This window comes from Sylvia atricapilla, chromosome 3 (genome assembly GCF_009819655.1).
Source record: "Sylvia atricapilla isolate bSylAtr1 chromosome 3, bSylAtr1.pri, whole genome shotgun sequence".
NCBI lineage: Eukaryota > Metazoa > Chordata > Aves > Passeriformes > Sylviidae > Sylvia > Sylvia atricapilla.
Genome location: NC_089142.1, coordinates 69,645,660 through 69,670,637, shown reverse-complemented (window position 1 = coordinate 69,670,637; position 24,978 = coordinate 69,645,660). Strand labels below are relative to the sequence as shown.

General features: G+C 39.7%; 1 protein-coding gene across 5 annotated transcripts; it reads left to right on the top strand.

Annotated features, from left to right (window-relative positions):
* Window positions 1-149: 149 nt before the first annotated feature.
* GGPS1 (geranylgeranyl diphosphate synthase 1) lies at window positions 150-22,377 on the top strand. 5 transcript variants are annotated; one of them, XM_066315700.1, is made up of 5 exons: window positions 150-340; window positions 868-1,037; window positions 4,774-4,866; window positions 13,620-13,690; window positions 17,215-22,377. In XM_066315700.1, exons 3-5 carry the CDS (start codon window positions 4,800-4,802, stop codon window positions 17,974-17,976), a joined length of 900 nt encoding a protein of 299 aa, XP_066171797.1. In that variant the 5' UTR covers window positions 150-340; window positions 868-1,037; window positions 4,774-4,799; the 3' UTR covers window positions 17,977-22,377. The 5 variants fall into 5 exon arrangements, with proteins under 5 accessions (XP_066171797.1, XP_066171798.1, XP_066171799.1 ...); XM_066315702.1 differs by lacking the exon at window positions 150-340 and adding an exon at window positions 11,294-11,434 and having other exon boundaries at window positions 1,022-1,037; XM_066315701.1 differs by lacking the exon at window positions 150-340 and having other exon boundaries at window positions 510-908.
* Window positions 22,378-24,978: the final 2,601 nt, after the last annotated feature.

The window sequence follows — 24,978 nt, the reverse complement described above, 5'->3', positions numbered from 1 at the left end:
GCTGTTCTTGCTCTCTGCTCGCAGCATTTCCTGCAGGTAGCGCTTCTTGGCCCAACGGACTACAACTCCCAAAGTGCACCGCGCGTAGGGGGCAGGGCCCTCCTGCGAATGCTAACGAGCCGAGGGGGCGGGGCCCGCGCGTGCGCGGGGGGCGCTCGGTGGCGCATTTTCCCCCCAGGAGGGGAAGGTGGCGCCCGGCGGGGCGGAAGGAAGGAGGGGGGCGGTGCTCTCGCTCTGGGCTCTGCCGCCGCCAGCGCCGCCACTCCCGGAGCGGCGGCTGTTCGGGGGCGCAGCTCCGGCACTGGCGGAGGAGGAGGCGGCGGCGGCGAGGCGAAGCGAGGTGAGGCCGTCTGCCCTGTTAGTTGCCTGCGGCTGGTGGGGGGCGCTGGGGTCCGGGCGGCGTTGGGAGAGGGGGCGCCCCGCTCGCAGGGGCCGGTCTGAGCCTGGCTGCGGGGGAGTGGGTCCTGCGGCCGCCCCGCCCAGGAGGGGCTTGCAGGCTGCCCGGGAAGGGGCCGGGGGAAAGGGGGCTGCCGGTGGTGCTGGGCGGTGCCGGCGGTCGCCGGGACGGGCGGAGTGACTGACAGAGAGCGCTCCGGGGCCGGGGCTGCGCTGGGCTGGCGGCGGGCGGTGCTTTCCCGGCCCTCCCTGGGGGCTGAGCCCGGCAGTGCCGATCAGAAAATGGGGGTGGACGGCGGGCGGGGGGAGCGATGCGTCCTCGGCTCGCGATCTCCTAAAATGGCGCTGAAGAGCTGGGCCCGCTCGTCCTGGAGTTCTGGAGATAGCTGAGGAGGCTGCGCCTGTCGTGTTGAACTCCGAAAAAAAATGAACCTTATTTCCCTCGGTCTGCTTGTGTCGGGAGTTTGGCAGCTGCAGACAGGGCGGTAGCAACTTCGTGTTCCTTGTGAAATGTGAGTTTTAACCGCGTAACGCAGCGCTCCAGCTGCTGTCGCGGGTTTTGCCGACTCATCTTGTGTCTTCGGGTCAGCCCGCAGCCCAGAGACCCTCCTCGACTGCCTGCGGGGACTTCGGCGGCCCAGGTATTGTTGTCTGGCTTCTGCAGCGTCCGTGCTCAATTTTACCTTGAAATCCCATGAAAATGGGACCACGATCTCAGGAAGCAGTATGCTCATGCCGTTCTGGTGCTAGTGTTGGAGTGGCGGAGACGGAAAGCTATTGTTTGCTTAGCTGCATCTTCGGGGAAAATGTGTGGTCTGTGACTGTCCTTCCACCTGTGGGAAGCTTGCCCGCCGCAGCTTGAGTGCGAGGTTATAAACACGACTCTGCTAATTAGAATGGGAATGTGGACTAGTATCCCAGTTGTATTTGGATTAAGATTTCTGGTAGTCTCTGTTTGAGACACTACATATTCACTCTGTTTTCTTTGTATTCCTTTTGAAACTCTTTCTCACTCCTGCCTGCTTCCCCCCCTCTGGCGCTTTTCCCCCCCTCACTGGTCACAATAAAGCCGGTGTCTCAGCGTACTAAATTCTGTGATGGAGCTGATTTGAGAACTTTCTGAATGGTTCATTTTATACTGCAGCTCTCTGCTTCTTTGGCAGTTGTCTTTTATTTTCTCAGTAATTGCACTACGACTTCAGCCCATGAGATGATGATACTTTTTAAAATACCATCTGTATATTCAGCCTGGACTATTTCAGACTGACAGTCCCCGTGTTTGGGAGGAGAGGAAGAAGGTTCTGCAGAGTGGGATGGAACAGGATAGCATGAGAAGCTGTTTTGCAAAGTTTCAAAGGGAAACTGTTTCTTTGCATTTGACCTAGAATTACTCGTCATTAATTGTCAAATTTCATCCTCTCTAGAAAGGTCCTAGACACAGATTACAGCTTCAAGTATAGGTTTAGAGTAGTTCCACATTATGGAGGCCCACATCACCATCTTATCCTAGTGTCATACGTGTTTTCAAAGAGGTCATCAGAGATAAAGTTTGATGCAGTCCAAAAGGCAGCTCTTTGAGTTTTCTGTTTTGTGTGGCTGTTCTTTATGCGTGTGTGAAGATACTGAGAAATAACTGGAAAATTATATTAATTGAAATGCAGCAAATTTGTGTGCTGGTTTGAAAGGTAAAATGGCCTTGACTGCTTTAATCCTACGAATAAGCATAGCTGTAATCAATTCTTGTACTTTCACTAACAAAAGGCTTTACATTCCTTTAATTTATTGTTTAACTGTTGGCTTTCACTTTTTATTGGGAGATGGAGACTTGAGGTCTTGTGTCTAAATCACTGACAAGTCTTTGTCAGTGCAACAGTGTAACTTCCATAACAAATCGGTCAGTCACCTCGGCAGGAAACTCTTAATATCAAGCATTTCCCAACTGTGCTGTATGTGATAATTTTGTGCAAAGAGCAGTAATATTACACGTCTGGTATCGTGGTATTTTTGCTTAGGGGCTTTTATAGTGAATTTCATTTACATGTTTCTTTATTAAGTGTCCCTTTCTATGTACAGGTTTGGGGGAGGTTCTATTCACTGTTTATGTGCCAGTGAGTGTGTTAAATGTGTAGCTGTCTGATAGATAATCAGGCTTTTTTTTTTTTTTCCTTGGTGGGAATTCACCTAGAATTTCATTTAACAGTAGAATAGTAATATAGAAAATTTTAATTACATTGATTTGAGATGAGTTTCTTTTGTTCATGAGATATTTTTGCCTTACTTTTACTGACAAAAAAAAAAAAAAAGAGAGAATCCCTGTACCTCTGGCAGAAGTACCTGGCTAATTTTCTGCTGATAAGCAGTTTTTTAGGTGAACATCTATTCATTTTGTGCAGAAAGAGGCAAATATTTAGGTTGATGCTGCACAATACCAATGAACTTCGAGTTAGTTGGGGATTCTGAATATTGGCTTACTTCCTTAGAGATGAGCAAGACACCTAATTCCCTTTGGGGAAGAGGTTTAGCATTTACTTGTAAGCAAGAACTTTTATAGGAGAGCACTTCCAATCACAACACATCTCTTCTCCACCTAGCTGGATAGCTATGCACTTTAAATTCTTTCACCGTCTGTGTGCCTTTTTGACAAATAATAGTCACAGGGAGTTGTTAGGTTGATAGTATACCCTTATATTTATCTCTACCAGATTCCTTCTGCTTAAAACATCTGGGGATAGGCTGTGAAAATCTTTGATTTTACCTCCTTGCTCAGGCCCTTTGAGACTTACTCTTTATATGTAGGGGTACAGTTTGACAGCTGACTCTCAGTGGCAGTGCTGGTTGAAAGCACTTCAGTTATGACGACAAGCTGGCATCAAAATAAGGAGTCAAAGGTGTCAAATCTGATTTTGATTAGTGTGTGGCCCGACCGCTAGTTGTGCAGGCACATCATGGATTGGATGGAAAGGTTGTACTTCTTATCACAGCATCACTGCCGAGAAACTATGTGGAGCTTTCCCAAAAGGTACAATCTTATGAGCATTTTGCTGACAACTATATTTGGTTAAATAGCCTTTCTTGCCACTGGAGTGCCAATACATTTGATGAACACACACAGTGAAGCAAATAAAGGAATTGATCTAAACCTAAACTTGGAAAATAGTTATTAACACAAATCAGTTCCCCAAGTACAGTCTGCTGTAAATGCTTTTGGATGTGGAAGATAAGAATGGGAATAGGCAGGAACTGATTGAGCTATGCTCTCCCAGCTTCTTGTGCACCTGTTCCCTGGCAGAGCTTGGGAAACTGAAAAGTCCTTCACTTAAAATGAGCATTTCTTAGCAAAAGCTGAAACATTAGTATATTGTCAACAGTATTCTCACACTGAGTCAAAAACACAGCACAGCATCAGCTACTAGGAAGAAAATTAGCTCTGTTCTAGCCAAAATTGGCTATTAATTTACATAACTATTCATTTGCTTCAGGAGGAAAGAAATAAATCCTTTGCAGGATACTAGCAGTGTATCTGAGAAGTGATGTTGAAGCCTGAGACTTTATGCTACTGCTGCAGTTCCTGTCTTAAAACTACATGAGGAGAATTGTTTTGAGTTGCTGCATCTGCAGTGCAGCAAGGAAGGCTAGAGGTGAAAGGATAGCAAATTTATCACAGAAAACAGTCTGAAACTTTTGGGAGATGACCAAAAGTATGTGAATTGAAGCTAATCAATAGAAAATTGTTGAGCTCTTTAGGCCCTGGATCCTAAAAGATTATTCATAACAGTCTGTTACATTTATGGTGTATGGGAAAGTGTATACAGCTGTCTGTATGCTTGCACAATAGTAGGAAAATGGTATATTTCTATTTTGACTTACAACAAAAGATTGAGGCATTACATCAAAAGACTGAAGCTGGTAGTGTGCTTCTTTAGTTTGCCTTGGTCTGAACTGTACTTTCTGCTCTTACACATTTCCACTTTTGGAATGTCTAATGTATGGAGAAAGTATTTAGGGAGATCTAATCAGATCAGTTGTGTGGGGTTTTGTATGAGTGTCTTTAAAGACTTGCAGTGGAGCTTCATTGTTGTGGATAGTAAAGTTTTAAATACTTCATCACCTAAGCAATCTACTATATACAAAAAAGTAAACCAACTCTAGGAGTTGGCTTAAACTTAATGCATAATTAAAGAAAACTGTATTTAGCGTGTGTTATATGCTTCTTTGGTAAATGACATCTGGAAACCTGTTACATACTGAAGGCGTCATGTGCAAAACTGGAATATTTGCACCTAACCTGTAAGTCAGCTGACATTTTAGTTGTATGCAGCTACTGTTAACTTCCATATTTTTAAATCTGAATAGTGCTAATAACACTTTCTTTAACAGTGAACTACATCTTAGGAAATAAAGAAATGGATGGGACGGATGAAACGTCTAAAAGAATCCTAGAGCCATACCAGTATTTGCTTCAACTACCAGGCAAGTTTCTTTGTACTGTGTTGTTTTAAATATCAAAATTGGTTTTATAGCCACTTTTGTCTTGAGAAGTATAAGCCAAGAAGTTTTTCCATTCTTTATTTATGGATTTAAGAATAATAAGAAGCAACACTTTCCAGTGTTTCACTTTTACTTGTTATTTTCTTCCTCTTACGGAACCTTTTTTTGTGAGATTTGTACAATAGCTCTTGTGTCTGTAGTAATATTGCCATATTAATACTGCAGTTGTAGTAAGTAATATTGCAGTTACTCTGTTCTCCAGAGTAGCTGACTTACTGCTTTTAAAAACTGATAAGGGCAAGTATGAAGACTTGATCCTGGTTTTAAACTCAGGGCTGACAATGTTTTTGTTCTTTAGTTGCTTGCTGTACTGAACTCAATGGGTTGTGGGTTTTGTTTTGGTTGAGGGGGGAGGGTGTTGTTTGTGGGGTTTTTGTTTGCTTAGGGGTTCTTTGGGAGTGTTTTGTTAGAGTTTTTTCAGTTTAGTTTTGTTTTGGGTTGGTTTTGAGGGGGTTTTATTACCCTGTTTATCCTCCTGTGTAATTTATTCTCCTTGGTGTGTGTAGAGACAGGTGCTCTTATGGCCAGTTTCAGCTGTCCATTTTCATGACTTGCTTCACCTGTCAGAGGTTCAGCCAGATCTTGTGTAGTATCAGGTCACTGGCAATACATTCACATGGCTTTTTCAGTCTTGACCAGTGTAGTAGAATTCAGGAGGCAGTTTGAAAGCAAACTTACTGCATGGATATGCCCCTTGGAAGCCTCTCTGATTAAACGATCAGGTTTCTGTGACTTTCCTTTGTACACCTAAAGTGTAAGAAAGACCATACAGGCTACCAAAGTGACTAATTTTGTAAATATAGTGGCAGAACAATTTTGTCATTGAGACTGCTGCATAATTGCCTGGTTGCCCTCTGTCCAGCTTATATTGCATGCTGAAGGAGTTAAGGGAGATACAAAATTTGAGTAAATATTAAGGAAATGTTTCTGATCAAAATTATATCTCACCAGGATAGAAGACTTTCTGCCTAGACAAGTAGCATTATAAATGACAGGCGGAGTACTAAGTGGCTTTTGCACATCTGTAGCAAGAGCTGTACATCAGTAGGGTGGGTCCTCTGAGTCCTAGCTCATTATACCTGTATGCAATTAATTTCATTATTAACCTCTACAAATATCCAGGATTTTCTTGCCAACATTAGTGATTTCATTTGACTTGGCAGTTAGCACTAAGCTGAAAACTAAGAAGAGGAAAGAATCTGGCAGTTGCATGCCTTTTTAATGCCAGAAGGCTTGTTTCCCATTTCCTCATTATTCCTTTTGGCTATGTTCAACTTGGTGGTGGTCTTTCTAGAGAACTACCTGGAGAATGACTCTGTGATATTACAGAGAGCTTTCTAAGCCCTGGTCCTGAAGAAATTTGCTCTCCTCTAACATCAGCTTTAAGTATACTTTTAATTTGATTAGATTATCTCATTAACCAAGCAATGCTGTAACACCTCTGCATCTGTAGCTGCTAATTACTTTTGAAGCTATTATAGATTCCAGGAAGAAAAGCTCAGCTTCCTAGTGGGAAATACATAACACCCCAAAAGTGCAGAAAAAACTCTTCTATAGGCAAAAGTCCTTGACCAATAGCTCTTCAGTTACCTTTCACTTTAAATGATGAATCTAGAATACATGTTTAACCTTCTCACCTTGATTCCTGTGGCTAAATTCCTTTGTTGAACTTTGTGAGTTCAACTGTAATAACTCTGTAACTGGTGGCTTATGTAACACTACACTCACTGGCAGTACTTGGTGTTTTATATCCTGTGCTGCTAAAGTATCAGGAATCATAAATGGATGTATCATAAATCTGATAGTCCACTTTACCATGTTGACTTCTTGTTCTTTTAGTGTATGTTTTGAGGAAGATGAGAGACAAGATACACTGCTCTCTGTACCCTAGTGGTGGTGTGATTCGAAAGAGAAAACTTCTCTTAAGCCAGACAGGTGAAAGTGGTGTACCCGTGGGAAGGTTGTACTGAGTAACAGGTGAAGCAGTGATCACAATCATAAATAAACCGTGTTCAGACTCTGGCTTTGCCTAAGGTCAGCTATGCCAACTACAGATCAGTAGCAGCCAGTTACATGTGTGAATCTTGGAGTCAGTATGAATACCAGTGCTCGGTAAGGGTGGAAGAAATGGGCTTAGAGGTGCTGTTTCTACCTCAGGTGGAACTCAAATGAGATGCCCGAGCTAATCCAAAGGCTTTTGTTGAAAGAGGCAGTTTCATTCCATCCTCTTAGCTTCTGGCAGTATTCTTCTGCTGCTTAACTTGTGCCAGTTCTCAGCTTGCTAATCAAGTTATTAGGTAGCATCAATCACCTAACCTCTTAAAAACTTGCCTGGTTAATCTCTTGTCTTAGTGAGCAGACACAACAGTAGGGACAAGAAGCTGTTTCTGTGTTGGATCAGTTTGATCTCTGAGGGGCTTTGCAAAAAGCTTGGCTGGGTGTCAAATATATACACTATGGCTCTACAGTAGTCCAGTTCCTTATCTTGTAAGACTAGGTAAACTCTCCCAAGCAGTTTAGTAACCTATGGTTGAATGAATTTAGATACATATCAAAGTTTGTTTGCATTTAAAAGGGATTGTGTGACTATGTTAAGGCTGGTAGCAGGGAAGGGAAAAAGCCTGCTAATGTTGTCAGTAGTGTAAGAGCGCAAAATTTTGTAACTGCTAAGGATTAATTTCTCAGTAGAGGAAATTGATTGCTCTGCTTCCCTTTGCTGAAATAAGACTTTTAGTGGTAACAGTCTCAGGGTGGTACTTAAAGTTACCTTGTACATTTCTTTGACTTCAAACAGCCTTAGGATAGGGAAGCTACTAGGATTACGGTATTTTTAGTATGGTGCTATTTTAACTGCTAGTATAGTAATTAATATTTAGTATAGTAATTAATGTTTATTCCTTCTTGAGCAGAAATTATTGCTTTGGAGAAGAACACAGATTCTGAAACAGTAACTTTTCTTCTAAAACCTCACTGTAGTGGAACATTGCCGTACTAGTTTTTAGTGATGTTCTGCTTAATCTAGTATTCTGTCACTTAGTATCATAAAGTGCAGGACTGACTTTCATAGATTCTGTTGTGGTTCATCTCAAAAACAGCTTGATTCACACACATGGTGAATTCTTTATTTTTGAGAGTCTGAGTTAACAGCAGTAGCTGATTTTGCAGCACTAAGGAGTACATGGAATTTCAGTTGTCATAAAACTGATATGGTTAATAGCTTGCTGTTGAAAGGGGCAGATTCTGATCCCATTCTTGTCCTGCTGGTCTTGGCTGCAGTTTTTCCTGGTCTTGTTTAGCAAGCTAAACAGTCAAGACTGGCTTTGTTGTTCAGCTTTTTCTGCTGGGTTGTTGAACTTGATCAGCCTGGTGGAGGTGTGAAGCACCACAGGCCATGATCCCTACCACTGGCACAACCACACTTGGCACATCAGAGGGTTCGGCTTGGGCCAAGCTCCTGAGGGAGGCTGTACCTCTCTAGGTTGTGAGCTGCAGGGATGCCTGGGGCAAGTGATATCCCTTCTCCTAAAGGTGTGTTGTGGAAAATCTGTGTCACCAAGCAAAGGAATGGTGCAAGGGGGTCAGCACAGCAGAGAAATAACAGAAAATTACAAGACTCTACAGATTCAAGAAACTGAAACTTCCAGGTATATTGATGGGGGGCAGATATAGTCTTTGCATATCAGGTTGGGAGATGGATACTCCTGCAGTGATGAATGCTGGTGGCCTCTGACACCAGGAGAGATATTCCTATTCCTTGGGAGATATGCAATTGCCAGATAGGTTCAGTGCACTGCAAGAAGACATGTGGCTGGACGCTCTTTATAGGCCTTTTATAATCTAAGTGGTTCTATGGGTTTTATACAACTGAGCATCAGAACAGCACCTGGGGCAGCAGCAAGTGGTGAGACTGAGCAGATGGTGGAGAGACTGACTCCTGTAGGGAATAGGGGCTTCCACATGTGATTTTTGTGTTAGGGAGGTTTGCTGATTCTGGATACCCCCGATAGGGGTGTGAGGGAAGGACTGCCAAGGTGTGTTTCACCTTTAAAATAGTTAACCGTACAGCTCTTCTACTCGAACACTAATGGATATAGTAAGGGGGTGCTTGAAGCTTATCAAGCAAGACTCTGTGACCTTTGGAATGAGGGCCAAGGGCGCACGAAGCCAGGTGAATCTTCTCTGTGATCCTCAGCTCCCTTCTCGCTGTCAGGAGGAATAAACAGGTATTACCTCTCAGCAGCAAGTTAGTTGGACAGCTCATGGCAGATAGCAGAGCTTTGGCTCTTATGGGCTTGAGACCTCCTTTGTAGAGCAAGGACTACCAGGAGGAGATAGCATCCACCTATCCAAGTCAGGGCAAAAGTAGAAATTATAGTAAAAGAATGACTACACGCAGTCAAGTAAGGAATTAGTCAACTTGCAAACAAAGTATTTTCAGTATCAGTACATGCTGATTTGAACAAGTCAATTAGTAATCTACAGATCAGATCTGAAGGCAAATCCTCCCAGCACTCTAACAAGGAAGTAGGAATAGAACTTGATAGGGGGAGCTCTTGCTTTTTCACAGCATCTGCAGGATTGGATGCTTCTCTGAAGTGCCTTTATACAGATGGTTACATTATTGGGAATAAAAGGGAGGAGGTAGAGTTTGGTGTGCAACTGTAGGGCAACTTTTTTTTTTGTGGTATAAACACACAGCTAGAGTGCTGCATGGATGTGGATGGCATAGGAAGACAATCTGGGGTAGCAAGGAATAGGAGTTGCATTTTATGTGAAAGAGCAATTGAATTGCATGGAGTTCCACCTTGAGTCAGATGAGCCTGTTCAGAGTTCATGGGTTAAGATTAGAGGGCAGGTCAATAGGGGTGACATTATAGTGGGTGTTCACTACAGACCCTCTAAGCATGAAGAAGCAGATGAGACCTTCAAAAGTGCAAAATGCTTCATATTTACAGTGCTGATTCTTATGAGAGACTTCAGTTACCTCACAGTGTGGTAGAACAAGCATCATAGCAGGACACAGGCAGTCCAGGAGGTTTCTGAAATGAATTGATGACCTCTTGCTAACACAGGTGATCAAGGAGCTGATATAGGAAGATATTATGCTGGACTTGCACTTAAAAAAAGGGAGAATTAGTTAGGACATTAAGACTGGAGCCAACCTTCGTTGCAGTGACCATGGGATAGTGGCATTCAGGATTGTGAGAAGGAAAAAAGCAAAAATCAGGATCACAACCCTGGATTAGTTAACCCTATTTTGAGCAGAGGAGTTACGCTAAAGAATTCAGTCAGTGACCTTAGCTATACACATGTTGTGGCTGCCCATGTTAAAACTGCATCTGGCTGTTCTGCTTGTCTTCCTGCAGTTCACTTATGCTGTTTGTAATGTTTTTGTAGCTGCTTGAAGACTTGATCCATTTACTTTTAATCCATCAGAAGATGCAGCTAAATGTGTAAGTGTACAATACAGCTGAGGTAATACAAGAGCCTTCTTCCTCCAGGAGGGCAGTGCCCCTTCCCCTGATGTTCAGTATCTCCTGCTCACTCTGTACTGACTGTGGCAGATCCACTGCATAAGCTGACTCAGTACATAAAGCTGGCAGAAAGCTAACCTAGCAAAAAGCTGTGTTCTCTGCTGGGCTAATGGGTTGAATTAGCTGTAATGGGGGCTAGGTTAATAGTCCCTCTGCTCTTTCCCATGCTGTTCTAGACCTTTCATGTACCCTCTCTGTAAGTGGGGTGCTGCCTTAAGGGCATAATTTTTCATTACTTTAATACAGCAATACTAACCAGGAGCCTGTCCAGAATAAAGGTCTGTAGTTTTTGAGTTGGTGCCCTGTCACAAGAACAAGTGTGTATATAAAGATTAAGTTGGCTGATTTTTTTTCCTTTGAATCAGAAGCATCTCATCTGAAGAGAAGGAGGGAATGTCCTCAGTACAGCATATTTAATCTAACTTGATACTTGTTTTGAGGATAAAGCTTTAACATTCTTAGCTGTAGAAAGAATTTCTGACTATTTTTCTCACCTTTTCCACCCAGCATTGCTAAGAAAAGTTTTCCATAGTTGCTGTTTGATTTGGGTAATAATTTGGGATCTTGAGCAGATTAAACCAAATGCATTTAGCAGAGCTTTGATAAAAGCTTGGTGCCATAATGTCTATTATTATAGCTCTATACCCTAGGTAGAACTTGTAATTTTGGATGTTAGACCTCTATTATTCAATTTTACAATAGCCTGCTTAGAATAATTAACAGAGTGGTGAAGTGTGACAGTGAAGAAACTGGATAATTCTGGCAGTGCTCCTTTTAATTTTGTCCTAGTGTCCCCTTATTGTTGTCTTGTCTAGTTTGAGAGGAAGGGTGTGGCAAGGAATGGAATCTTCTGCATCCAGGCTTTAGAGACCAGCATTGGAGGGGTTTGGTCTTTTGCCATCACAATATGGCTGCAAGCATAAATCAGAAAATTGCTGTACTATCTCATAAACCAGGTAAGATTGACTTCAGAGTCAGATAAAATAGCATTTATGTATCAATAATGTTCCTTTAGAAGACAAGCAAATCAGCATCTATAAAAGGAAAGATAAAAGTCTCACTATACAGGTAGTGTTTTTGCTTTGAACAGTCAGTGTTTAGGAAGCCTTGCTAGTCACGGTAGACAAGTCTAACAATTCAAATGCTGTCTGTACTGAGGAACTGAAGTGGCTTAATCCTTTGTGCATGTTATAATCCATTTAGAGTGCATGCTAGTAGTCAAGTTCCTCATGATGAAATAATGCTTGTTGCTGAACATCCAGCATTCTTTTAACTGTATTTTCTAGGAAACAGATTCAGAAAAACAGAATTAGCTGCCTAGTATTAAAAAAACAGGTGTTGTCTGTATGTAAGTAATTTAAAAGAGAATAAACAGCTACAGGTAAGGTAGAGTTCCTTAATGTGATATTATCTCTGACTGGTTTTCTTTATGAATGTGGTGAAATACTTAAGGTTAATCCTTAACCGGTAAGCCATACAGTTTGGCAGGTATCTGTAACAGTTATTCTCAAGATGAGACAAAACAATCCTTCACTTCTGCAGAAAACTGTTAGTGTTTAAAACAGCACAGACAACAAAAATGGAGAAAATAAGCCAATGGCAGTGTATGTCCAGGTAAGAATGACTGTTCACATGTTGCAGAAGCAGAGGACAGAGCTGCTGGGGGGGGGGGGGGCGGGGAGGAAGAGGACCATTTTGTTAATCTTGTCTACTGCAAACCTGAATATGGTGGTGATGGGAAGCAGTGGAAATCATTGAGAACTGAGACAAAAACTGTGGACCTCTGATCCAGGGAGGAAGGTTATCACCCTTGCTACAGAGCCCATCCCACAAAGCTAGTGCTTATCTGGTGGTGACTTAAGTAGAAGGGGAAAAATTCGCAGTCAGGGGCTATCACTGCAAGTGAATTTACTATTGCTTATTATTCTGTTCCGTATATGCTGGTTACGCAGTCATAGAGAAGCCTTAGGGAGAGATTCAAATGTTGACATTTCTTTGGTGTTATGGGCAAATGGAATTACCAACATGAGGACTAGTATTGCAGAATATCTCAGTTATGTCTTAGTACATGATGAGTCAAGTAAAATGGTTTCCATGGGTGTCTTTGTTTCACTGCTTTGGAGTTTATTTAAAGCTTTTTCCAAATGCTTGTTTATGTGAACTATATATACAGAGCTGTTTTTGTAAACCTGTCTTGCAGTTATTCCAAGATATTATACATAGCTGAACTTCTCAAAGTTCAGAGCAGAATTGTCTCAGTGTGGATAGGAAATTACTTTATTTCATATTGAGCATGACTAGATGTTTGGTGGATATTTGTACATGAGAACTAGCAAATTACTGAGGAGAGTAGACATCAATAACATACAGGCATCAGGTTAGCTTCTACTGAAATTCACTCTGTCATGTAGAAAGTATCTGGATTTAATAGAACAACTTGTTTTAACACTAAATTTGGTCATTTGATGTTGTCTTTTATTCTCATCCTATGAAACAGGGTGACTGCTTGGCTCCAACCAAGTAGATTTTACCAAAGCAGGCCAAATCCTGTTTGTAGGTAGATTTCTTGGGTATAAGATAAACATCTGAATTCTTGGAAAGTTCTGTTCTGTTCAGAATGTTCGGTTCAGATTTTTGTTTAGAGTTTTTAGTAAGTGTAAGAAATGTCACTTTCCTGTTTTACAAATTTACAGTAGCAAGTGAAGAATAATACTTCAGGAGAAAAGTCTAAAAATTGAGAGAAATAGATATTCAAAAAATACCCATACTTTCAACTCATAGTGAATCATAATTAAAACTTTTTAATCTTAAACTTAACATGCCTTGCAAACTAGTTGATCTGTACAGGCTACCAACATGGTCAGGATCCCTTACTAATTAAATTGTGAAAACTAAATATAGTAACCTGTAAATACATGTTTTACGTATTCCTGTGAAGTGTTTAAAACTGAAACTGCTGCTAATTGATGTTTATTCAATGAGGAAACAAGCCATGCACTGATATCTTTTCCACTTTGTTGTTGTCACACTGATCAGTTTTTTTAATCGAGTCTCAAATCAGCAGTAGTTGTTAAGACAAACTGTTGTGCCTAATAATGAACTCTGTTATCTTTATAAATGCCTATAATATTTTTATTGTAGGTAAGCAAGTGAGAACCAAACTGTCACAGGCCTTTAATCACTGGCTGAATGTTCCAGAAGATAAAATACAGGTACTGGCTAAGTATTTTTAAATGGTTATTATCTTTTTTCCAAGACCACTGGTAACAGTTGATTCTCTTATATAGCATAAATTATCAGAAATCTTAAATGCAGTAGTTTCTGAATATAAAGTGAACTTTCATGGAAACAACTTCAGTGCAAAGCTTTTACTGTGATGCAACACTAAAGAAATACTTCCATGTCTTACTAGAATAGTTTCTTCTTTCCAAATGTGTTCAACCTTTCAGGTTGTAGATAAGCAGCTGTCTTTGTTACCCACTTAATGTAACTCAGTTACTAACACTGAGTTTCTAATGATTTAACAAAAAAAGCTAGACAGGTACCTTGTAGACTTCACAAATATAGTGTTTGAAAATAAAATCTTGAGATTGTGATACAAGAATATCGAAGACAGCAATTAAGTCAACTTTACAAACCTAAATTTGAGAGGGATGTATCATACAGTCTGCAGTCCTTACATTCTGAGAAGCATTATCTGGGAGTTCTCCTTCCCTTTTCTCTTGGAGAAAGTCTGCAAGATGCATGCCTTTGTATTTAAACACTGGCTTTTCAAATGAAAAAATATCCTCCTTTTTAGCTTAGGCTACAGTTTTGCTAAACTGCATACAGAGTGCAAAATATTTTCTGTCCAAGGCAATATAAGGAATTATTATAATTGGTTGTGGCTTTTGACACTCAGCTGGTCCTTTGTTAATGTCATTAATTGTTGGCATAAGTATCTTTAGGGTTTGTGAAGGTGCCATTTTTAGAGTGGCTTAAGGGTGACACTTAACAGCTCTCAAGGAGCAAAGTGATTTAAGTGGTTTAAAAGACTGCATTTAATAATCTAGGAACTCTTCTATTTTTCAGCCTGTGTAACTGTAGCAAAATTTATTCTGACTTTCAGCTAGACATGTCTTACTCTTAGTGCTCAGACAAACATCCAAATAAAACATATAATATAGTAACCTGTGTATTGTATGTATGGGTTTAGATTTATCACAGATCAGAATTCAGATTGAAGGAAGCCTCTGTAAGTTATCTAGGACAACCCTGTACTTACAGCTTGCTCTGTTGGTACTTAAAGGCTTCTTGAAGCCCTGTTGAGTTTTTAAAATGTGGTGATGGGGTTTCTGCAGCTTCCCAGGGCCTGTCTTTTCATACTGAACCCCTTCATTATAACAAACCCTTCCATTCTGTTCAACTGGGATTTTTTCATGTTGCAATCTGACTGTTGCCTCCTGCCCTTTTGCTGGGTACCCATGACAGTGTGGTCCGTTTTTGCTAAGTGCTATAGTAAACTAAAGCTGCAGTGCCTCTGTGTGAACAGAAGTTCTGTCACTTCAAACTGGTGATCATGTAACTGCTATTGAAAACTTGGACCACTTGTTTTGATTATCTTTATGAAGAAAACCAATGCTTTAATGTCTCCTTTACTACTTGTTTGTAATGGCAGGACCACCTCTGGTCATCTTATGAAGATTATGAGATGTCAAAAAGATGTCCTCTGTGTCTAACAGCCTAACTAATTTCCAGCTATTTGTATTTTTTTTATTAAAAATCTGAATTCTGGCACTCATTCTGGGACTTTTTTCTTACCTTAGATTGTCTTTGTGTAGTTTATTTAGGTGATACAATTGAGGCTATTGTTCCTTGGTAGTTTATTTTACTGTTAACTGCCAGTATTTCACCTTCTGCCCTAACCAAGTGATCTCTTTCCCCAAACTTACTGAATTTCTAGTTCCCTTTTGGTGCTGCACTGAGACGCTTGAACTTGTTGAATTAGAGAACACTGGGTTTGTCAGGTGAACTTTTTTCTGAGAAGGCACTGAAATGGCCAAGTGAGAGTCAAGCAAATTTTAAAGCCATTGCAGATAAGGAGGTGGAAGAAACCTGTGTGTTGGACTGTTAGTGCAACAGATACTGATTAGATAGATGTAGGTTGTAGGAAAAAATAACATTCTTTACAGGGTCTTCAGCTTTCATTATGGAGACAGTCTTTTCATTTTCTTGGGCTACTGCCTGATGTCTTCCAAAATAAGCTTTCTCTGATATCTGAACTGTTTCACTCCTTTCCTTCACCTTTGAAGCACTTTTGACACTGTCTTAAGTTCACAAGGTAATTTGGTAGAAACACAGAGTAAGGAAACACTTTCCTTTAAACCTTATGTCTGGAAGATGCAAGAGGTCATGAAACTGACAGTGATATGAAATAGGTTCGCAAGAGAAATACTAGAATAGGCTTATCCAATGAATTCACAGAACACAGGGAAATGTTCCTGATAGTGCTGAGAATGAGATAATGGACCAAAAGTATATTCACACAAATAGGTGTGTAAAGTCACCTTCAGTAAGTACGCTATCCCTTGATTTCTTGAGTGTTTAAGTTGTTCTTGTATCTTGGGAAAGGGATTAAATTGCTGGGGTTTGAGTTTTAGTCTTTGGAACAATGTTCACTGAACACCAGTTGGCTTGGTGCTCAAGAAAGTGCTTACAGCAAAGTCCTTATTTTGTCCTGCAGCACTCACCAAATAGGACCATATCATATTTGCTGCCATTTTATAGTGGTCTTAGTATTTTTTAACAGTTGTTTTGATTAATGTTGACTTAATGCAATGTTTGTAGCTAACGAGTGTAATTGGTTCATTAGCTCTAAAATCTTATCTTAATCAGATGTGTTTTCCAGTGAGTTTGTACAGTATGCAGTTTTATGTGCCTAAATTTATTTCCATTGAAGCAGCTGCTGAATATACCTGTTGCTAGCATGGCAGCTGTGGAATAAAAGCAGTGTATAGTGTTAAGAATTAATTTTTTGAGTTGTTAAGGTTCCATTCTACTCAAATGTAGTCAGCTACAAGCCTGATGTTGTGAACAGTTTGTTGCACGCCTCAGGTGGTGTGTGATATTGGTCTGCCTAGTAACAAGCAGTGTGTAGGAAGCTTCTCAAAAGAAATTGTGACTGTTGTCTTTCTGCCAAGAATTTTCCAAATGATGTTTCAGAGGGAATAGTCTGTCCTTTAAGAGCCCAGTACTGAACCACACAAAGTGTGGGAAAAGAAAGATGAACAGTCTGCTTCACAAGAGAAATGTGATAATGGATGATACCTGACACTCTCAAGAAATGACTTTGGGAGATTTCAGTTTTGTAAATCTAAACATTTCAAAATACTGTGTTTATTTTATTTTCCCCTAGTCATATTTCTGATAACAGTTATTCCATGACTCCTAGACAATGGCTTGTTTTAGAACTGTAGCAACAATGAAGAGGAACATGCAAGTAGAAGCAGTTCAGGGAGTAAGTTAACTTCAAATCTGAAAACATTACACACAAGACTATGTGATCCAGGACTTAGAGCAAACTAGATGGTGAAGACAAGCATAAATCTGTACTAACAGTAAAAGCAAGTTGTCTAAGGAGGAACCTCAGTGATACAGAATATAGTTCTTTAAAATATTATCCATTTAAAATATAGTCTTGCAAAACTCACAATTAAAAGACAGTAACAGATTTAACAATTTTCTCTTCTTGTAACAGGTTATCATTGAAGTGACAGAGATGTTGCACAATGCAAGCCTACTTGTGGATGATATAGAAGATAACTCAAAGCTACGACGGGGCTTTCCAGTGGCACACAGTATCTATGGAATTCCATCTGTAATCAACTGTGCTAATTATGTTTATTTTCTTGGCTTAGAGAAGGTTTTAACCCTTGATCATCCAGATGCTGTTAAAGTTTTTACCCGTCAACTTCTGGAACTCCATAAAGGTCAAGGCTTGGATATTTACTGGCGGGATACTTACACCTGTCCTACAGAGGCTGAGTATAGAGCAATGGTACTGCAAAAGACAGGAGGTCTCTTTGGATTAGCTGTAGGCCTCATGCAGCTGTTCTCAAATTATAAAAAAGACTTAAAGCCACTTCTTAACACGCTTGGTCTCTTCTTCCAAATAAGAGATGACTATGCCAACTTGCACTCCAAAGAATATAGTGAGAACAAGAGTTTTTGTGAAGACTTAACTGAGGGCAAGTTCTCATTCCCAACCATTCATGCAATTTGGTCAAGACCTGAAAGTACTCAGGTGCAAAACATTTTACGTCAAAGGACGGAGAACATAGATATAAAAAAATACTGTGTACATTACCTTGAAAATGTTGGTTCCTTTGAGTACACTCGGAATACATTGAAAGAGCTTGAATCTGAAGCCTATAAGCAAATTGAATCCCTTGGGGGAAACCCTGAGCTTGTAGCACTAGTTCAACAGCTGAGCAAAATGTTCAGAGAAACTGAAAATTAAAAAATTAATTTTGGGGTGTGGATTAAAACTCTTTTGCGAATGGGAAAACAACCAGATGGAGACATGTGATAATCAGTCTCATGTATAACTTTCTCTTGTAGCCATGTTACAGAAATTACTGTTAAAAATGACTTGTCATTGAGTTTTGAAATACATACCCTATTATCTCCAAAGTCTTAACTTAGAGTTGGTTACTTACAGTTGGTTTTGTTAAAGCAGAACTAAGAAAAGTTTTGAATCTGTATGTGATAGTCTTTACACAATCACAGGCATTATTTCACACCTAAAACTCTCGTGCCCCTAATGAGGCTATGATAGGATTCTGGTTGAAATTGTATTTAATTAAATCAGGTTGACATGTATCTATTGTATATTTTAAGCTATGTTCTTGTAAACCAAATTTAGTGTTACAAAACAAAGGAAAGTACTTGCAACCACAATGCACATAAAATTGTTGTGTGGTATTTCTAAGTTTGATTTAAACTGATCAGGTGAATCAGTTTACTATGTCCTAGGGTGAATATCCTATCTGGCTTCTGTGGATATTTTTTCAGGGGAATGTGAATTATGAAATATATTATTTCATATGCAAATAAGACATGCTCAGTCTGAAATTGTGACTTCATAAAAATTTTTAAGTGCTTTAGAGAAAAGATTTCATCCCATCAGCAAAGTGTAAATTTGCTGCTGACTCCAGCTCTTCAGTGAGTGATTTTGCTCACCTGGTTTTAGATTTTGAAACTGTCAAACATTCTGTAGCCAGAAACTTAAATCTATGCATTAGAGCTCAGATATGTACTTGTAAATAGCAACATAATGAGCTGCTATTAGAAATGGAAAGATATTCATACCAGGTAACTTTAGGACACCATAATTGGTGCAGGTCTCTTTAATCTCTGCTTATAATTGAGGGGCTTCTCCAAGACTTTATTCATAATTCATATTTCATTCCTGTTCTGAATTGCTGTTTGAAGGCATGTTCTATATCACTCCAAAGAGACAAGAGCTGTATTTTTTTTTTGTTAAAGTATAGTATCTTGTTTTACAAGCTAGAATACCACTTCAGTTTTGTTGATTGCTTTAAAATAAAAGACATACCAAAATAGAACTGGGACAGAGAGCAAGATTTAGGGGTGGGGCTGATAAATAACAAAGTTCTCTGCTCTCATATATATATATATATATATATATATATATATATATATATATATATATATATAAAAGTATATATATGTATAAATGTTAATAAAATGTAAGCAGGGATGTTTGGTTTTTTCTTGCCTGGGCTGGCTTTAATCAGGTTCAGTTCCCTTAGAATTCACAGGTATATTAAGCTTTACTTTGGGGTAGCAAGGTAATGGTTTGGATCAAAGGTAGGACTGGTGCTATAAGCTGTGGTGTTTGCTCAAGCGTACTCGGAAAAGGACAGAGGTAGTTGGCTTCTGATGTCTAAAGGGTAGTTTTGTGCAGGTGTTCATTTGCTGTGCCTGGAAAACAGGGAGAGCTATGATCTCAGCCCACTGAGAAAACTGAAGAAGGTTGCTGTAATGTCTTCCCTGGGCAGCCTTAATATCTTTCTGAAAGTGATCAAACATGACAAAATTGAGGATGGCTGCTTTCAGTCTGAACTATTATGTAGTTATGGATGATAGCCTATCCCTTTTATCTGCATGCTGAGGAGAAATCTTTGTCTGATTAGACACAGAATAATAGGCTTTTCACTGAATGGACCTGGTTGCCAGGACTGAATAGCTTGAAGTTGGTGAAAGGTCTTTAATGTTAATGAAAGAGAATTGCAATTCCTTTTTCATAACTTGCAGTGCTTAGTAAGCTTGTAAATTTCTTATGTGTTATGTGAAAATACTATCTGCAGCAAATTACATTTATTTTGTGCCATGTCTTGGGAGTTTCTAAGCACTGTTGCAGTCAATGTTGAATAGGGAAAGCACTGAAAAGATTACTGTTGTCAGGAGAATCTCCTAGTTTTACTGTGAAATGTATCCTTGTGCCTGTTTGGATACTGTAACTGCTACACAATGCAAAGTGCACTTAGTGCCATTTCATTTCTGTTCTGTTGCTGGATGTAAACAGTTCTGTGTAATCAAACTTCCATAATGAAGTAGCTTTTCTTGCTTTTTGTATAAAGCTTTTCTACCATCTGAGATTTCTGCCATGTCATCACTCCTTTGTTTCATTCTGGCAATTCACCACATTATTTATTCTAATTCTATATCTTGTAGCATTTACCTTCATTAGGAGTAGGTACATGGATGTCTTCCAGTTGCAGACCATTTAAACCACAAATGGACAAGAAGGGAAAAGTTGGTCCAGCTTTCTTTTCCCAGGTTACAAGAGGCCATGCAGCTCTGTCTTACTCTTCTGCCTTCAAGGCATTTGATGCCAGTATTCAAAGCATATGCTGAAGGTATATCTGAAAAGGTCCACAAGTAGAGCATTGTTGCTCTTCACTTTGGTTAGAATAAACAGGATTATGAGAGCTTTTCTTGATGTATTCAGGAGTTGGAAGAGGCTGGCATATTTCTCCTTCATCTATTAAGCTGGTAGAGCACCTTCAACTATTAAATGCTAGTAGTAATGATGTTCCTTAGTCAAGGTAGATTTTATATTTGGTGCTGTAAGATCAGTCTGTGCATTTTCATCAATATTCTCCAATGTTATTACTGGTACTGGCTCCTGAGGTTAAGCAATGTTAGGAAAACCCCTTCTTTAAAGCAGCAGGGGAGTTCTTGTGACTGCAGAATTAGTTGTGTAAATGCCCCTCTGTTGCTGTGCCTTCCATAACACAGAGAGTAGGGATTTTTCCTGATCTTCATAAAATATGCACTGTTGTAGAATTGCAATCTGAGTTGCAAGTGGAGATACCCATGGGGATACAAAGGGGATGCTGCTTTTAATGTCAGTCCCTTTGAGCCAGAACTGTTCCCCTTATCTTCCTACCATTGCCAACAAGTTCTATTTTGCTTGGGTTATCAGTGCATTTCTTGGGGGTTTAGTTCTTGCAGTTCACATTAGAAGAAATGCAAATACTCATCAGCCTGGAACATTCCCCACTACCTCAGTCTGTTTTCTGATTGTGTGCTTGCTTGGATGTAAATGAATACTGTCACCTGTCTTAGAGTAGCCAGCCATTGGATGAGATATCCGTCTTTGCTTTTTCATAGGCTTATATTTACCCTGTCAATTATGATGAAAATGGCATCATTTCAAGATCTCCCTGAGGAGATAGCTTTGTCCTCTCCTTTTGAACTCAGGCTGTTCAGGAACCCACTCAGAACAACTTTGTATGCATCAGCCAGTTGTTGATACAAACAACATAGAAGGTTCATGGGAAAGAAACTGTTGTCATTTCTTCAGGCGTCTGCTTTTTTGTTAATTTTGCTAATCTGGCTGCGAATGCTATGGGAATTTCCTGTATTAATGATTGTTTTCCTTGGTTATTGTTAAAATGCTAGCAAGGCATAAAAATGTGGGGTTTGTGAGGGGGTTTGCATTTCTCATGTAAAACTGGTTTGAACTTTAATATGCCTTTATCACTGAATTGGGCCAAGCTTTTATTCATGTGCCAGAGCCATATGGGCATCTGTTGCTCTTCTTTGTCCTATCTTAATAATTTTACATTTCAGATTTGGTATTTACTATGTTCTTTATATTATTTGCTCAATACTTTCACTGTAATTCTTCTTTCAGCTATATTTCTATTCTGCTGTTAATACCAAGCACACATAATACCATCAAATTTGGTTTTGATCCTGGACAAACATAATAGTCTGGGTCTATTTTAGAAATGTTGAATCTTGGCTCATCATTCGCCTTCACAAAAGTAATCCAAGATTTTCTGCAACCTCAAAATGCCTGAAACTTTTTTTCCCAGTAAGCTAAGGCCTGTAACATTTTATGTGATCATAAATTATTTCTGTCTTATGTAGCTTGAGCTCCTTTCCTTGCCCCACCTCTTTGCTTTCAAGGTCCATTTTGCTTTGGTGGTAATGCATGTTAGGTCTTTTTATGAACGAACTTAACTCACTAGCCCTGAGGTAGAGAAGTTAATTTTTGTCCAGGTTAATGAATTATCCCACTCAGCAAGAGCCTGATGGATGTCAGAGCTGGCAGGTGGACAAAGGCAAGGGAAAAGATTTGAGAGAATCAGAAAACTAATTTTTGCCTCTTGAGGCTGCCTCATATAATTTCACCTTGTTTTACAGAATTTACTTGACTTTGTTAGGAAAAGCTAAAGTATGTGGTAGTTTCTCTGAGCTTCCCTTCTTGCTTTCCAAATAGACTGTGAGAGATACTTAAGTTAAATTTATTTATTCTGATAATAATTTATGTAACTTGCACACACCATCTAAAGATTTTAATTAAAGGTACAGATAAAACAGAGTATGTTGTTTGATTACTGTATTTTTCTTTCTCTTAACGGTTTTTCTCTTCTTGAAGTCAGGAAACATAATCTGCCATGTGCCTATTTGAGTTGATTGCTACCTCACATAAACATCCTTCCTGAGTAAGTTTTATCATAGCAGAGCATCAGTGTTCAACCTTTTCTGCAGCACTTATTTTAAAATTGCTTCAGAGGCGCCTTGTTGAGGTGTGGCTAGGAATAATCCATGATTCATTAACTCACTTCAAGCATATAATCTGCAAAACTTCTAATTTGGATGCAGGTTAAACCACATTAACCCTGATAGTGTTCCTCACCTGTCTACCCTTTGGAAGAAGCAAGCTTTCAATTAACCTACTGAAAAGGTATTTATTGATCACCTGTTTAGTACAGCATAGAGGTCATGGGAGATACACCAGGAAGGCCTAATGTGACACTTCCAGGGAAAGCACTGCAAAACCTGACATGAATTTGTGTAGAAGACTAACTCTGAGGTGAAGGGAAATCGTAGATAATTTTCTGCTTTTGAACTCCAAGAAAATGCTCTACTCATTGGTATACGAATTACATGCTGACAGTTATGCAGCTGCATCATCTCTTGAGCACAGTAGGTCGTTTTCACTGTCTTCATGATGTTTCAGTTGTTATTTCTAGAGTGTATGGTGTGAGCTGCTTAATCACTCAGTAATTACTGAAGTCTGTAAAGTAGCAAATGCATATATTTTGTGGATGTGTTTTGAAATACATAAAAACTGTCTTATCTCTCCTATTCTCTTGCAATCTGTGTTACTCCACAGAGAACTTCGGTTGGCTGAGAGAGGCATAACCTTTCACTGACTGAATTATTAAAAGCAGGCTGACGCCAAGCCTGTGTAGAGAGACTGGAGGAGGAAAAGGGTTTGCAAGGAAAAAAACCCAAAGTTCTTTAAAAGTAGAATTTGCTATAATTGCAGAGTTAGTATATGAAGTATGGCACTAACTCAAATAGTTTTTCTGTGGTTTTGATTGAAGAAGCTGTAGCTAACTGGTCTCTTTGGGGTGGGATGGAATGTACAGGTCAAAGTAAAAGCCATACAGAGGAATTGTGATTGCTATGTAAAATGTAAAAACTGTGCTATAAACCTAATCTCTAATCTTTTACGCCAACCATCATGAATGTTCAGTAAGTGCAGAAGCTAAATCCATTTTTTACTTAGGTGCTTATAAAATGCTGAAGTTCTAATCTGAGGTAATAAGGTGGAAATGTTAAATTGGTCTGGTTGTTTCATTGGCATTGGGACTGTCCTGTTCCTTGACAAGTATAGATCATGAACTATGGTTACTTGTTGATTACAACACTGAAACAAGAAATGCAAAAAAAACAGAATAAGCAGTTAGTTATAGTGTTCTCATTATCATTTTAGAAATACTAAATACATGCATGTAGATTCTGAGAATGGCTGTATTACCTGTCCAGGGATTAAACAGGACAGCTGGGGTCAGAAAAATCCCAAGTATTTTCTTGTTTTCGGTGCCTTTCCTGTCAGGCAGTACACAAAGTGGAGGATGCTGTCAGCTTTGACCTTGGGAAGAGTGGAGGACTCAGAAAAGGAGAGCAAGAGGGCTTACTGCTATTACTTGTACCACTATCCATGTAGCTATAGCTACATAGCTTGAAACTGGAACAGATCGTTCCAAGAGTGCCCTCTGTGGGAGATGAGTGGACTTAGGAACCCAGATGAGGCAGCACCACCACCAAAGATGTGGAAGATTAGGGTATCTATTTTTTGCCCAAGTGTATTAGTTGGTCTTAAAATTAACTATGGCAAAGGAGGGCTGTGGAATTAAGGTAGAGAGTTCTTCACCACATTGCCCTCTTGGGGAGCAGCTGCTTTTTGCAAGACAGTAAAACACACCCTTAAAGCCTGTTACTTGAAGATGCTGTCAGCATATTCATGCTGCTATCAGCATGCTGAAGAATATACACATTATCCAGATTATTTTGATTGGAATGTACTTGTGTTACCAAATAGCCAGACCTGACTTCTGTAGTCAGTATCACAAACTGAAAGGAAGGGGTACTATTATGCTGCCTGCCAAAAGAACAGGCAGATTTAATGTCCCGAGGCCATAGGACTGAAAGAGCTGCTTAGCTGTTTACTGTCAGGATTGTTCCAGTCTTGGTGGTGCCAACATTTAAATGATGTTTGCATTAAGCTGTTGTGAGACACTGAACTAATGAAACACGAGACTAAAAAATGTGAAATATATCAATTAGGATACTTTTGATTTTTATAGCCACAACTATTAAATCTTGCCGTATCTATTTCTGTCAAATTGGAGAGCTCTTACTCAATTTCTGTTCTTCACCAACTGGTATTAGAACACAGTCAGGTCTTTAATTTTCTGCTGTTAATATACACGCACTAGACATTTCGAATTTTTTTTCTTTTATAAATTGTGTTGGCTAATTACTACAGGTCTTCCCTGTATCCCGCCAGGGATATTTGCCCCAAGTACTGAATGCTGAAATAAATGCAGCAACAAATGTAGCAGTGTACAGGGGCCTGCACTTGTTCGGGAGGTCCCCTGGCCCGGGGGAGCTCTACTGCTCAGCGAGT